Source organism: Spinacia oleracea, chromosome 2 (assembly GCF_020520425.1).
Source record: "Spinacia oleracea cultivar Varoflay chromosome 2, BTI_SOV_V1, whole genome shotgun sequence".
NCBI lineage: Eukaryota > Viridiplantae > Streptophyta > Magnoliopsida > Caryophyllales > Amaranthaceae > Spinacia > Spinacia oleracea.
Window position 1 is genome coordinate 88,258,625 of NC_079488.1, and position 11,600 is coordinate 88,270,224.

At 34.9% G+C, this 11,600-nt stretch overlaps 1 protein-coding gene across 1 annotated transcript; it reads right to left on the reverse strand.

Moving 5' to 3' along the window:
- Positions 1–1,460: 1,460 nt before the first annotated feature.
- Positions 1,461–9,349, reverse strand: LOC110791365 (uncharacterized). The gene is made up of 5 exons (XM_021996115.2): positions 9,158–9,349; positions 7,062–7,192; positions 4,254–4,449; positions 2,655–2,674; positions 1,461–1,834 (listed from the first exon to the last, which is right to left on the reverse strand). The coding sequence occupies exons 2-5, from the start codon at positions 7,163–7,165 to the stop codon at positions 1,804–1,806; spliced, it is 351 nt and encodes a 116-aa protein (XP_021851807.1). The 5' UTR covers positions 7,166–7,192; positions 9,158–9,349; the 3' UTR covers positions 1,461–1,803.
- Positions 9,350–11,600: the final 2,251 nt, after the last annotated feature.

Here is an 11,600-nt window from a genome sequence, read left to right on the forward strand (position 1 = left end):
CAGAGTGGAATACAAGGTAATCTGGGCAAGATTAGAGAGTGGCCTGGGAAGCAACGGTTAAGTCGATTACAACTTGTTGAGAGAATGTCAGTTAGGACAAGGAGAAATCCACAAACTCCTGGGAATTTGGAAGCAATTGTGGGGAATACAGATCCTCCCGAAGTGGAAAGTGTTCATTTGGAAGTTGATTTAACAAAGTGCTAGCGCTTAGAGCCAATTTGAGTAGGAGAGGAATGACAGTTGATATGGATTACCCTCTTTGCAACAAAAGGGAAGAAGATGAAGGCCATCTGTTCTAAGATTGCGAGACATGTCTGGAAAGCGTCTGAAGAAACAAATTTCATGAACTACCGATGGTTGTTGGGCAGTTGGCTTCACAGGAATGAAGTGGTGTTCAAAAGATAATTTATGAACCCCATAAGCATTCTGGAATAATCATAAGGGTTAAGAGAGACAACGAGGAGGGGGATGAAGTATGATAACGACTCTCAAATCAAAAAAAGAAAAATGGAGACTCGGTAGCGGTGTTATGTTGGGTGATTATGCAGGATCAAAACACCTTAGGCAAAGGAAGAGGCAAAATTAGAGAATCCTCGACTTTCCAAGCTGAGGGTTGGGGTACTCTATCCTAAGAGGCCTCATTGAAACAATGCAGAGGAATGTTAAGCAAATCACAACACTCACTAATTAACAATAGGGTAATATGCAACCTACTTAAACAAGGAAAAGCATGGTTCCTAGAAATTGCTGAAATTCTGGAAGGCATAAAGCCTACTTCTGTAATATTTGATTTCTGCTCCATAGTTAATGTTAAAAAACATCTTATTATACTTTCCCATGAACTAGTTGTAGCAGGTACAAAACATGGGATGGTGAATTGTTTATGAATGTTTGCTCTTTTCGTCAAAAAATTAAATTAAACATGCCCGTGGCGCAGACTTGCAGTACGAAAGATATTAAACCAGGAGAGAAATTACACTTGAAGTTCAAATTTGAGTGTTTGTAATGAATGTTTCCATTTTTCCTACCATTTTATTTTTTTTTATTTTGTTTACTTTCTCCAACCTTCTACTGGAAATTGAAGATGGAATTAATTAAAATGAAAACTTCAAGAGATTTGGCCCCATTATTAAGGGAAAATTGAACAATCAGAAGAATTTTATATTTGAGCATAACATGTAGAAGATGAGAAGTAGACTGAAGATGTTGCTTAAGGGATAATAATTGCAAAAAGAAAAAGATTTTTTTTAAAAAAACAAAAATTTAGGTACAGTTACTCAAAAAAATTATACGAAAAATTACTCAAAAATTTTCATTTTCTTTATAATGAAGAAGATAAAAGATAAAGGACATTGTCACAACCAAAATCCTGAATGATGATGTCTAACGAATGCTGGAGTCTAGATAAAAGATTGCTGATGCCACCACGCCAAGATATAAAGTCCATTCAGAGGGCAATGTAAAGAAACTGCATCTAGATTTTCTCTCGAAATACAACATTACATGCATATTAATGGATTGTAACTCAACATTCATTTATACATCTACTGAATAAGTAAAACATACGTGTGTTCAGACTGCTGTTCAAGTTAGACAACTGAACTCTATCAGCAGAAAGTTCTCCAAACAAAAGAGTTTGACCCGTCAAAATTGAGCTAGAGTTCCAATGGAAAAGGACAACCAGTGAAAGCGCATCGCGAGCTCCACTATAACTTCTATATATGAAAAATGCATTGCATATTGGGATCCTCATGCAGCAGCAGCAGCAACACGCGTGCTAAGGTTCTTGCAGGAGATGGCCCATCAAAAAATGTGCACAATATCATAGGCAAATCTACTCATTGTCAAGGAAAATACACAGTAGGAACAAAAGACAGACATTTTGGTGATGCAATAACAATGAGCTAACATCTCTCCAAAATATTGATCAGCATTACCGAATACAGTTATGGTCTACGGCTGCACACCAATCAAAGAGAGTTCAGACTGCTTAAACACTGGCATTTGAGACCTAAAATGTACTCCGTACTAAGCAGCTTACGTTGAAGGGTGATTATTTTGACCAACAAAAACAACATATTTCGTAAATTTTGACACAAACAGGGAGAAGAGATTAGGAACTGACTTGAGGAGTTCCGAATGCTTAAGGATGATAATAGAGATACTAACGGTATACTCAGTAATTGTACTAATGTAACAATTATCTATATACAATTACACATGAAGCTAGACAGTAGACACACGTGTTAGGGGAAGCCGTATCATTATATTCACTTGGTATCAAGAGCAGCCTAGTTTTCTTTAGAATTTTCCTCACTCAGCATTAACTGAATTTATTCGTGTTACATACTACTAGATAGAATGATATTGAGAGTTCAGGTGCTGCTGGATTGTGTAGTAAAAGAACAGAGAGATTACAGAACAGAGAGAGAGAGGGAGAGGGGGAGAGAGAAAGAGAGAGAGAGAGAGAGAGAGAGAGAGAGAGAGAGCAGAGAGAGAGAGAGAGAGAGAGAGGGGGGGGGGGGAGGGAGAGGGAGAGAGAGAGAGCAGAGAGAGAGACCAAATTTATGCACGCAAAAGATATAAGGGAAAAAAACACACATCTCTCAACCAATTAAGTGTAAGATTAAAAACCAAAGTTGCAGGAAGGATACGTCCAAAACAGCACGAACGACTGCATAAGACAAAAGAAAGCACATTAGTAAAAAATATATCGACAGAACAATTCCAAATTAAAATTTGAGAATGACATATTGACATACAAACAAGTTTAGGGAAATCAATTGGTAGGAGCTTCTGCAAAGCTAGTTAATGAAGGTCCATTTGTCTTAAATAATTGAAACATTGAGGAACAACTAAAATTGAAGAGCTTAGAGAAAATATTCCACTGGATTGTATCATGATGCTAGGTGGGAAAAAAGAAAGCCAAACAGAAATAAATCCCCATGTTACATGGCATTTGCTGTGCAGACCATAGATCCAAACCCCTCTACTTTATTTTGGTTTACATAATCCCATCTCCCCTGAATTACATTTCATTTTCTTGCTTCTCTGGGGTAACACAAAGCCACAGGAAAGAAGGGGTAAAAAGTAATATGAGAACCTACCACCTGATTTTTACCCGATTTGGTGACAAGTGTCTGTATCAAACACATATTTACCCAATATTTTTTTCCCAGCTCGGCAGCTCCAGTACTAGTATGGTAATACCTTTAAAGGAGCAGAGGGGCAAAAAAAACCGAGAAAAAAGAGGCCGGGATGGCTGAGACAATAATCAGCTCCCCTTCTTCAAAAAGGTCCCCTATATATTATATTACAGACCGCAGTATTAAAGATTAAGCTCAAAGAACTGGTACCAAAGTTTCAATCTCAAACTCTTTTCTGTGCCTTGACAAACTCACTACTGTGCTACAGTAAAAATTGGACAGTTGGCCTCTACTATTGTGTTTGTTAAAGACAGATACAGGCTGCACAGCTGGAGAATGGTAGCATAAAGGGCGAGATATAGTAGCAGATCTTAGGCTGTTTTGGTGTATGATCATACTGTTGGTAAAACAGGAATGTTTTTGGGCACAACCATAGAATTGTTACATCAATGGACTAATCTAGACTCGATCTTGAAGAGTATATGCTGTGAGAGTCAATGGGGTCTTTGAAAGCCACCGGGACCATAACATATCATATCTGGAGGAAAGAACCTAAGAGATCGTGGGATTTGCACCTGAGTGTTGTTGATAAGAGTGTCCCAGATGAAGAAAAATGGAGACTGAAATGGATTTACAATCATTATTAGAATCTCAATAGCTGAAACTTGAAAGTTTGAATTGGCCTTAGCACATATGTTCAGGGGCGGGAGATTATAGTGTGACAGATGGTGATGGGTTTGAGAATCAGGGAACAAAGGTGGGATTTGTGTACTGATCAAGGTCTGTTTTGACAGGGAAAATGTGTAGTATGCATAGGTGGTACTCCTATGACTGTCACGTAGGACTTGAGGACTGGCGTTGATCCATTTCAATACCTTTTCTCTTGTTCCTATTCATTTCAAAGAGATAATTATATGAAGCAAATGGGCCCTCAATCTATTCTCGCACTGCGGTCTAAGTAAAAATCTAGCATCATAATAAAACACAAACACTCCTCATAGTTAAAAAAGTCCCTGTACATAAGGACAACATTTGGGTTATTTGCCTTTCCTAAGTGCCTAAATGTGCAGGTGACAATTTCAAGCAGTAAACAATTGAGAACAGTACCATAAGACCAGCCAAGAAGCCATCAAGTAAAACGCGATTCCATCCTTCAAAGTAAGAATGAATTGAGAACTTCGCCTTGGCTGCAAGTCCCACCGAAGTTACAGCCATCACAACGAAGTAAAAGATAAACCCAGTAAGTCCTGTAAATCCAAGAATCCCAGCAATGATTCCTCCAACAATTGACATTAATGTCCGGCTGCAATTTGGAAAAACAAAATGATCAAAGCTTCATCAGAAAGTTATCTGTAGTTAGAAATAAAAAGTCAAAATTTCACAACTAACATAGGATAAACCAGTAAAATATCATGTTAACTTCCTGCAACTCTTCAAACGCTGAACTTACGTTCTTTTGTTTTTGCTGACATTTACTTATTCTTGTTGATTTTTTTATCTTTTTCTGAAACTTATTTAAAAGAGATGAGGGGATCAGAGCCTTAGTCAACTTTAAGCTCTCACCGTCAAGTTGAAAGGAAAAAGAAAATAATTTCAAGTTTATGGGGTGATTGTTTCAACTAGCCTGTCTCGGACTGAGTGTGCAGGCTTATCTCACTTTTCAGTGGGGTGATGCCCCTCGATGGTCTCTAACAGAAACCAAACCTACTTGAAGGATTCTAAACAGAATAGGTCGGTAAATGATTGTACAGATTAGAGTCAACAATCATCGGCGCAAATTCCACAATTGAAGAGAGAACACTTGTCAAACTAAATGCAAAACAAAAAGGGGAAGGGGAGCCAAGGCACAGTGCAATTTGGTACTAGGAATCAGGAGGATTAATTACTCAAAAAATGCTGAGCAGAAAACCAGAGAACAGAGATCATCCAATTTACCCTCTTTCTTAATTACACAAGTCTGTGTTTTCCATAGGTCCTTGAGTAGAGGTTGATGGCTTGACCAACAAGGATACTATAGTTCCAACAGGTACTTGCTAAACAAAAGTATCATAAATTAAAAATATAGTTAGCCTTGAAGGATACTTCCAAATTCAAAAACTTGATTACCATCAAAAAGTCAACAGACATGGCAACTCTTCCACCTATGCATTTCTCTTGTACTAAAATCACAATTATTCTCCTTGCAGAAAAGTCATGCACCATGCAAGCTTCATCACCCTCTATATTCTAACTTACAATCCTTTGTTTTCCAGGGTGCTAATTACCCACCATGAACACTTGGCTGCATCAGGAAAAAAGGAAGCTAAGAGTCTAAGACCTCCTAGGGATTAAAATCATCTCTATAACAACATGAATAACAACAAACCAGTATCCAACTGTAATTGATCAGAAAAAACAGAAATGTAAAATAAGGACGAAGAAGAGAATTTAGGGGGAATTGTACTCTGATGCAATTAAATCACCCTAGACCTTCGAGTGTCTAAAGACTCCCAAGTCCCAAATATAAACTAAAGCAAAGAAAAACATCTCCTTATTTCCTCCTTGACTGATTACATCCATATATAGCCTTCCTCACTTCCTTTCCTTCTCTCACCTCTAACCAACTAGCTGCCCTCCTCCCCAATCTAATTATAATATACTAATTTGCATTACAAAAAGTGCCCCTTCCCCTTAGGTTAGTCTACTACACTGACCATCAACAAGTCAAAGAGATCAAGATCTGCAGCTAGGAAAGGCTAAAAGTTCTTAGGCTAAGCAAGTTTTGAGCAGTCGCAAGGTATCCAATGTACCTCTTGGCTCTTGGTAAGATTTTAACTCCTCCAAAGTCAGCATCTTCACTCAGGAACATATAGGAATCTCTATCTATGTATTGAACCACAAAACGTCTAGTATTCCAAAGTTCAGCTAAATTGCCCCTTTGTTACTAAAGAGGTGTTATTTTAGAAACTTGTTTTTCACCAGGTTCCGAAATAAGTCACATATCTAATGTAATATTTTGCCAAAATTTCCCTGTGCCCTTATGTAAAATACTTTCTCTGTTCTTTACTAATCGCTACATATCCATTGTGTGCACATATTAAGAAACGTAAAAAAGTGATGCATAAAGGGAGGAGAGAAAGAAGAAATCACATGCGAAGGGAAAATTCAACAAGACCAAAGATGTCAATTCATGGCCCAAAATATACCAAATATGGGTATGCAACAATTAATAGTTAACTTCCATAAAAGGGAAACATAGGTATTAAAAAAGAACAGAAGAAGTATTCTTTTGTATTTCCAACAACATTAACTGATGGAATTTTAGTCTCTTACTTAAGTACCTTATTTAAGTGAATGGGTGAAAAACTTTTTTTCTTCATTCACTTAAGAGGTGTTACTAAAGAGGTGTTATTTTAGAAACTTGTTTTTCACCAGGTTCCGAAATAAGTCACATATCTAATGTAATATTTTGCCAAAATTTCCCTGTGCCCTTATGTAAAATACTTTCTCTGTTCTTTACTAATCGCTACATATCCATTGTGTGCACATATTAAGAAACGTAAAAAAGTGATGCATAAAGGGAGGAGAGAAAGAAGAAATCACATGCGAAGGGAAAATTCAACAAGACCAAAGATGTCAATTCATGGCCCAAAATATACCAAATATGGGTATGCAACAATTAATAGTTAACTTCCATAAAAGGGAAACATAGGTATTAAAAAAGAACAGAAGAAGTATTCTTTTGTATTTCCAACAACATTAACTGATGGAATTTTAGTCTCTTACTTAAGTACCTTATTTAAGTGAATGGGTGAAAAACTTTTTTTCTTCATTCTTTTTTAAAAACCTTTTTTCTTATCAATGTGATAGTGATAATGTATACTTTTTTCGAGGCTGCAACTATAATGGAACCTGTAAGCTAATGTGAATACTTACCTATAATTTATAACTTTCATGTTATTCTGCATGTTCTCGGCATTGATGAATGGTGCATTAAAGTCCCCGTTAAGTTTCTGGACAGATATACCGTCTGCTGCCATTTCTTACACCAAAATGAATACTGTTTCCTGAAAACATAAAAGAAGTATGACTCGTAAGTACCTGGGGGTAAGTCTATGATGCCATGACTTAGTCAAACAACAAATAGAAAATTGCAAACAGGTAAAGAATCGTGGAATCAGGATCCAGCTCTAGTTTGTTTGAATCAGCTAGCCTAGCATATTGTGTATTCTAAGGTTGGTTCAGGCATGCTAAACACCAAGAAGGGGGGTACTATTTGAGTCAACATGTGACATTATTTACTTTTACAACCTTTTCCTCGCCTTTATCCCCATCCTCATTCCCCTCCCCCGCAAAAAAATCATTGTTTATGTATTCCTTCCTGGTAACTTTCTCACTTTTGATTAGTTCATTAATCTTTCTTCTAATTTTCTCCCCCTCTCCCTTAAGGCCCCAACCTATTACTAATGTTTGAGATTTCATTTTCAATGAAGCCTTGCCTAATGGTTAACGACAATCTTTTCTGTATTCCAATAAGTTTGAGATACAAAACTTTTATCCCACATTGTAGATCCAAAAAGGAGCTAGAATTATTGTTCTCCAAATTAGATCCGACATACCTCACCCAATATCGATTTTGAAAGGATGAACTTCCCAACTTCATACAGAACAAAGGTGTCCTTGAGCCAAACAGCTAACTAAATATAATTTTGACCAGAAAACTATCTTAATCAAATAAATTGTAATAAAGAAAGGTATTTCACATCAACAAATAAGTGTACATTACGCTAATGCCTCGTCTTAGCAATAATTGAAAGACTATTTACAATATCCCATTGAATGTGATTCCTAATGCCTAAATGCCACTTCTCAATTAAAAAAGAATAATGGGCAATTTGATGAGCCATTTGGATCTAATCCATCACAATCAAAAGAAAAAAGTATTGTGAAATTTACGGCTTCATTAGAATCCCAAATGAAATGAAAACGCCTTTGCTACAAATTAAACAGATCCTAACAGCTAATGTGCTAAGAAAAAGGATTCCAAAGGAAAGGAAGTAAAAAATTGGTTTCTAATGATTATACATGCATTTGTAGAGAAGGCCAAAGGGCAATAAGAAAGACAGCTTTAATTTCATATCATTCGCAAAATTTCAATGGAAAGGAAGCGAATATATAAATTACATTCGTTTTCATTGAAACTATATCTATTTGTATTTTCAAATGTGTAAAGAACTTTCAGGAGCGGAGGTAGAAGTACCTAAACATGTCATACCCTGGCAAATAACGATAATAGTGAGCAGTAATATAGAAATCCTTTCATCTAACTGAGACAAAGGGATTAAAAGAGGGTGAATGTGGTAACTTCCATGTAGAACTGAACCGTCAAGGCAAAAGTGCAAAACAATAATCTTAGAAATGCGTCCATACTCTCCTTTTGGAGCTTTTCCTTCTATTTGATTAGAAATGCAACTGAGATAATTGAACCTGACTTTACCAAGATTGAGCTCAACCAAATTAGCTCAAGTTCCTCTAGGCCCGAGCCAACACTCCCCTCCGATTTTCTGTTTGACTGTCATAATCTTATTTGTTTGGAATCTCAAAAGCTACAGAGATCTCCTAAATGATAAACTAATCAACATAAGCAGCCAAATACCAACATGCACATCGAGGTAAAACACCATTCTTTCAAAAAATCCGAATTCCATAGGCTCATCTCAAATCTAAATAACATTCATTTACGATTTCGAATGAGTAAGTATACACGCTAAATCTATCAGTCATGTAACCCAGTGCGAAACCCCTAATTTGTGGGTTGTGTAATTGCGTCATTAACAGAAGATACAAAAACCCTAACCCCAAAAATTCACTGAAAATTAGCAAAAAGTAGGCCTCGATCTCAATGTAAAACAAATCTTCCTCCAAAATTAATCCAGATTCAGTGCTCTAATAATTAAATTAAACAAGTTGAACAACGTAATCGACAAATTGAGCAACACATTGTTTCAAAAATGGGAGATACTAGAACTAACCTTGAGGGAGCAGTAAGATCAATACTTGTGGAGTTCAAATTCGTTCTGGAATCAAGGTATTGGTGAACTCGATTGTACTGAATTGAATTTCGTTGGTGATTACCGTAGAGGAAGAGTACTTTTGACTTTTGAGTTTCCTCTAATCGCCTATTCACTCGATCTGCTCCAATGGTCACAAAATGAACCTACTTGCAAAAAAATGAACATATGAGCATGTAGAAATCATTGGTACAACAATGACATCTGTTAAAAATTTGGAGCTATAAGTTATTGTATCATACTAATGTGAAAATGTGTAGCTTAAATTAGTTGTAGCTAAAAATCTGATACGGCAAACTTAGGCACAACACCCTTTAACTCACATTTGGAGTTGCTATGAAGAACGTACTTATTACACTACCTCATCACAAATGTGCACCAAGGATTGAACACCAATCATTTGTTAAATATTACATTTGCTACCATCCTAACCAACTACAACTTATGTTGTGTCTTTCCATATAAATATATATATTCTTTTTACAATAAATAATATATTGAATAAAAGTGAATGCAAAAATAGGGGAATGGTTACCTAATTTATAAATGTACAATTATTATTCATAGCTTAAGATTCTAATTATCAAAAAATATCGGGATAATAGAGTGTAATAATGAGTAAGAGAAAAATATTGACAGAGGTTAAGTATTTTTTTTTTGACGAGACAGATGTTAACAAATTAAACAACAATAATGAAAAAAGGAATTCGCCTTTGTTTTTATTTTCTGATGTGGGATTTCAGTGTGGAATCTTGTGTCACTGCCGCCAATTCGATGATAACACCATCTAAATTGGAACATATTTATAATAAATAAACCCGAAAAAATGTCAAAATTTGGGCAACGCCCGGTATACACACTAGTTAATTCAATCAAAACTAGTTTTTAACATGTGCAATGTTATGGCACGGTTGTATATTTTGATCAAAATCTATATAACATACTTTGATATATAATCAATATATTTGACCAATGATGAAATAGGATAATATGAATGTAAAATTGTAAATAACATTAATGAAAAACATATGGAAAGTCACGCATTATTTTTTGGGGGAATACTAAATGCATGTAGTGTTTTACCTAAATGCATAATAACTTCGTATCTAACCAATTGAGGTTGGCATGAGTGGTCAAGGGCGTCTTGCTCCTTAACCAAGGTCTTGGGTTCGAGCCTTGAGTATGAAAAAATCTCAACTGGGAAGGGATGCTGCTTATCGAGGTACCCATGCAAACTCCCGTGGGAGATTAGTCCACTCGACGAAGGCGGTGGAAACTCCTCATAGTAGAACCAAGTAAAATAATAACTTCATATCTATCTATCTAGTACTATATACTAATAGAAACACCAGTCATTTCCTGGTGCATCCTCACAATATTTTTTTAAAATTAAAAAGATGGATATAATAATAAAAAAAAAACAGAATAAAAATTAGCTACAATAGAAAAAAGATTACATAGATTATACATGTACAAAACTTAACATTAATAAGCTTTAATAATAAAATAGCAAAATTAATTTACTAAATATTACATATCTCCATAAGATAATTCATTTCAATAATAGAAGAATAAAAAATTAAGCCTTAATATTCTCTTTGGATTGTATTATCCTCATTAGCATTAAAAAGAAAATTATATATAACATATTGTTAACGTAATGACACATTGTTAACGTAATAATCACATTATTAAATATTTATTATGGAGTACATTTGTACAATAAAAATGACGCATATCTTGAAGAATAAAGTCAAATTGTTTTTTACCACCTAAAAAAATCGAGAATTTGTTTTATACCACATAAAAAATTAAAACTTGTATTTTACCACCTAAAAAATTTTAAGACTTGATTTTTACCACCTAAAATTGAAAAAATAGATGAAACTGTTATGTGGAGGGCCACAATAGCGGTAATATATCTTATATTTTCTCTTTTTCCACGATTTCATATAATTAACTCTCTTATTTTCTCCTACTTCATTCTTTTTATGAATTCACATGATTTTTTCTCTCATTAATTCATAAAATTAACAAAAATCAATGGAAATGAAGAGGGTGAACGAGTTAAAGAAAATTGTAGAGAGAGTGTATAAAATTGGAGGAAAATTGGATTAGTAAACCCACATAATGATTTCATCTTTTTTTTCCAGTTTTCAGATGGTAAAAAACAAGTTTTAATTTATTTTTTTAGGTGGTAAAATAAATACGAGTATTAGATTTTTTTTAGGTGGTAAAAATAGTTTTTCATTTTTTTAGATGGTAAAAAACAATTTTGTCCAAAAAATAATTAACAATTAAATATTGCATCCTACGTAGGAAAGAATAAAATCAATTTGTATACTCCGTACTATATGTTATAACCATGTGTAGTACTATAACTATATACTTAATTTGTAGTTCA